At 43.8% G+C, this 4,731-nt stretch overlaps 1 protein-coding gene across 1 annotated transcript; it reads left to right on the forward strand.

Annotated features, from left to right (window-relative positions):
- Window positions 1-912: 912 nt before the first annotated feature.
- On the forward strand, window positions 913-1,629 carry LOC147406177 (uncharacterized). Its single transcript, XM_086432508.1, has one exon. The coding sequence runs from the start codon at window positions 913-915 to the stop codon at window positions 1,627-1,629; it is 717 nt and encodes a 238-aa protein (XP_086288634.1).
- The last annotated feature ends 3,102 nt before the right edge of the window (window positions 1,630-4,731 follow it).

The following is a 4,731-nucleotide window of genomic DNA, read 5'->3' on the forward strand; positions in this document are numbered from 1 at the left end:
ATAGACTTTGTAATCCTGTATAACTTTATACCTTTTTGCGCAACTCTGATCTTGCTTATTTTGTTGTTTATAAAATCTATTGTCTTACGTTCTTTAGTCATTGGATTCGTTGCTTTATATAGGATTGTTTGGTATTGTTTATCAAGTTTGAGTTCCGTGAAACGCTAACATAAACAGAGGAGACCATGCCGAAATTTCAAGGCGCCACCTAGTGCCTCGAGGCGGTATTGGGATTTGTGTTAGCGTTTGGCGGGGCGCTACAGATGGTATCAGAGCACATTAGTAGTTCCGTATTGGGACTTCAAGCTCTTCCGTGTCTAGAGTCCATAGTGCCTAGTAAGACTAAGATAGGATTCTAGGTTCGTTCCGCTAGTAATGAAAATGGTGTTCATTGCTAAATTCCTATTCAAGATGTTCATTAATTCTTTCATAAAAATGATTTTTAGCCTGATGTTGATAAATGCCTTGCTATTGATAAACAGAAGCGAGATGAGCGAACGGGGCAGAGGTAGAGGCCGAGGGAGAGGCCGAACTACAGTATAGATGGGACAAGCATCGGATCCGACCCCCGATCCGATAGCACAGCTAATGTCGTTTATGGGACAGATGGCTGAGTCCCAGAACAAGTTTAGGGAGGAAATGCTTGAGTCACAGGCTAGACTAGCCGAGGAAGTGGCTGAGTTGAGGGAGCGCCAGGCTTCTTCACAGGAAGCTGACCCTATTCCACCTCAGGAGCCACGGCCACCGATGGTGCCGCTGAGAGCCACGAGGACTTCCCCACCCCAGACTCAGACAGATCCGGGGATGTAGCTTCAGAACTTCCAGCGACTACGCCCACCTAGATTTGGAGGTTCTTCGGACCCAGCTGAGGTCGAGGAGTGGGTTTTAAGGACCCAAGAGATTCTAAGCACTATGCAGTGCCCGAGAGACCAATGGGTACCGGTGGCGGCGTTTCAGTTTGACGGTGATGCCAGCCATTGGTGGCGTTCGGAGAAAAATGTTTTGGGGGATGGACCTTTTGAGTGGTCCGATTTCGAGAAGATGTTCCTAGATCGATTCATATCCGAGACGGCTCGAGAGATTAAACATCAGGAGTTCTCAAGTTTGGTGCAAGGCAACCTTTCCGTTACGGACTACGAGCTGAGATTTACTAGGTTATCACGATACGCGCCCGAGCTCATGCCGACAGATCTGCAGAAAGCTCGTAGATTTTTCAGGGGACTGCGACCCTACCTAAGGGCCAGGATGTCAGTGATCGAGACCACTAGCTACAGAGACACAGTGAGTCGAGCTCAGAGGGTTGAGCGGGAGGATATGGAGTTGCAGACTTCAAGGGGGCAGACTAGTCGCCCCCAGACTTCATTTTCCCCTAGGGCTGATCTGGCCAAGAGGCCGATGTTTTCGAGATCGAGTGCCTCTGGACCCACATATTCACAGTATCGAGCTCCTGCACCGTCGAGTTATAGACCAGTTGGGGCTTCAGTGAGGCCAACAGGGCCAAGGGGACCAACCAGACAGAGTGTGAGGCCACCCATCCCACAGAGACCTATTCAGACAGGACCGTTAACGTGTTTTGGTTGCGGACAGTCGGGACATATCAGAAGAGACTGCCCCTCATCACAGCAATAGTCGGGGGTGATTCCTAGACCCCAAGGCAGAGTTTACCATATGACTCAAGAGGAGATACCAGTGTCAGACGAGGTGTTAGAAGGTACAATTTTGATTTCCAACATTAAGATTCGAGTTTTGTTTGATACCGGTTCTTCTAGATCATATATTTCCACTGAGATTGCACGGTTGCTAGAATTAGAGATTTCTGATACGGGTCGGTTAATAAAACTATCTACACCGTTGGGAGACCGACAGATAACGCAGAAGTTATGTCGGAACTGTGTAATTAGGATAGAGGGCCAAGAGATGAGTGCCGACCTCATGAAATTAGATTGTTCTGACTTTGATGTCATTTTGGGGATGGATTGGCTAGTGCAGAACCATGCCCACGTCGATTGCTTCGCGAGATCGATAGTCTTCCGACGACCAGGTTATTCGAAAGTCAAGGTTCGAGGATCCAGATATCGAGGAGACGGTCCCTTATACAACCAGTTGGGAACTTTGAGTATATCGGAACTAGAGATATCAACGGATACAGTAGAGGTAGTCAACGAATTTGGGGATGTTTTTCCAGACGAATTACCGGGTTTGCCTCCATGTCGCGAGATAGAGTTCTCTATCGATTTGGTACCAGGCATAGGGCCTATCTCCATCGCACCATACCGAATGGCCCCGGTAGAAACCCGAGAGTTGAAAGCGCAAATTGATGAGCTTACTAACTTGGGGCTTATTCGACCGAGTTCCTCACCCTGGGGAGCACCGGTTTTGTTTGTCAAGAAGAAGGATGGGTCACTCCGTTTATGTATCGACTATCGGAGGTTAAATCAAGTGACCATCAAGAATAAGTATCCCCTTCCGCGCATTGATGATTTATTTGACCAGCTACAGGGTGCCCAATACTTCTCTAAGATTGATTTGCGATCTGGGTACCATCAGTTGAGGATCCGGGAGGCGGATATTCCGAAGACTGCATTTCGGACTAGGCTAGGGCACTTTGAGTATCTAGTGATGCCTTTCGGTCTGACGAATGCACCGGCAGCATTTATGGATTTGATGCACCGGGTATTTTGGGAGCACCTCGACAAGTTCGTCATTGTGTTCATAGACGACATCCTAATCTACTCTAAGTCGAGGGAGGACCACGAGAGACACCTCAGGATTACACTTCAGATTCTACGAGAGCATAAGCTTTATGCCAAGTTTAGCAAGTGTGAATTCTGGCTCCAGAAGGTGAAGTTCCTAGGACACATGGTGTCCAATGAAGGAATAGCGGTAGACCCTTCTAAGGTTGAAGCCGTGATGATGTGGAAACAGCCAAAGACAGTGACCGATATCAGAAGTTTTCTTGGGATGGCCGGGTACTATAGAAGGTTTATTAAGGGATTTTCCACTCTTGCAGCACCGTTGACGAGACTGACGCAGAAAAACGTCCGATTTGAGTGGGATGACAAATGCGAGACTGCATTCCAAGAATTGAAGGGAAGGTTGACGACCGCTCCAGTTTTGATATCACAGTAATTCATAATGACCCAGTTCATCTCGATTTAACGATCACGATGGGCTGGACCATTTGAGTCAAAATAGTATTTAAGTTTTTTTTTTTTTTTCTAATTCGGGTTCCAACCCATTTTAAAAGAAGAAAAATATTTTTCAAAAGAAAAGAAAAGGAAAAATGATTTACATTATTTACAAAAAAAATGACTTACAAAGATATGTTTTGCATGGACCTTGGAAATGTATTGAAATACTCTTTTGTGTCAACTCAAGATGCTAGCTGTAGGCAATAACCCAATCAACCAGTTGGTTAAAACAACCATCATGGGGATGCACACTGTAGAGAAATTTAACTTTGAAAAATTCATGTTGAGATGTGTCTTGTACTTCCACGAGTTTGAGATAGATTGGAACCTTTTGTACGCTATGACTAAGCGTTGGAACCCTTATGTTTATATCTTTCACATTGAGCATATGCACTTGTATCTTACTCATGAAGATTATTACGACATCATGGGAATATCTACTTCAGGTCCTCTAGTCAAGGCCTTCAATGAAGACAGGATGATCTGGAGACCTCGTCATAGGCCTAAACATTTCAAAAGAAGAAGCCAAGGCCTTAGTCCATAACGGGAGATTGGATTTAATACCCTTATTGAGTCCATACGACTCCTACAGTCATCCCATCAATGTAAAATCATAAGTCTGGCGAGCCACTAGAGACTATCGATTGTGTTTAGGAATCTTAGCCCAATACATACTGACCTCCAAAAGTGATGGTCAAACTGTCATTGAGTCCTTCATAGACATAACTTTCCAACTCTCTAGAAAATCCAACCCTATACCTCTCATTCTAGCTGAAACCTTTTCAGGTCTAGATGCCATAAAAAATGGTGAGGGAAAAGGTTTCAAAGGAAGCCCTTATTTACATTATATGTGGCTTTGCGACCGTCTTAAAATTGTGGACATTCCTTCAACCCTTGAGTATAGGCCAGAGCACTTTTCTAAAAGAAACATGTTAGGCTAGAGCACTTTTCACAACTCAATCAAGGCTTGGAGCAAAGGGCTGGATTTCTCTCCTTGCCTGTCATATTGGTTTGAGAAGCCTTTGGTGGATGGCTGCCTACCCTGTTTTAGGTACCAAATGATCTTATTATGTCCGTTTGATTGGACTGGAGGAAGCATCTTTTTACCAACCTGCCTTAATCCCATAACAGTACGGAGTGCCTATAGAATTTTTGCTGTCTCAACACAAAGAATTCTTTCCTCTTGAACCATTGACTAAAAAGTTAGTGCATTTCATCAAAAAGACTTGGAACAAGTGCACCTTAGGATATCCAGATGGACCAGCAAAGTTCAAAGAGCTAGTCATTAGAACCAAAAGAAGCAAGTCTAATTTTTCTAGCAATATTAATGATGATCAAAACAAAGTCAAGAGTTTATGTAAAGAATAATCTAAGTCCGAGTTATTGAAAGTTGTTATTCAATAAAAATCTTATTTGTCAATAATTTTCAATAGTTCAATAAAATTATTTTCTTTTAATTTCTGTGTGAATAATCATGGCATAAATGAATTATTTAATGGGTTGGTGTACAAAATTTAATCTTAGGATTCATCAAAATGTT

Source organism: Akebia trifoliata, chromosome 3 (genome assembly GCF_017979445.1).
Source record: "Akebia trifoliata isolate Shusen 1 chromosome 3, ASM1797944v1, whole genome shotgun sequence".
Taxonomy (NCBI): Eukaryota; Viridiplantae; Streptophyta; class Magnoliopsida; order Ranunculales; family Lardizabalaceae; genus Akebia; species Akebia trifoliata.

Bases quoted from the DNA above. Each gene is read 5' to 3' on its own strand.
- LOC147406177 (XM_086432508.1), top strand. From the start codon at position 913: ATGCAGTGCCCGAGAGACCAATGGGTACCGGTGGCGGCGTTTCAGTTT.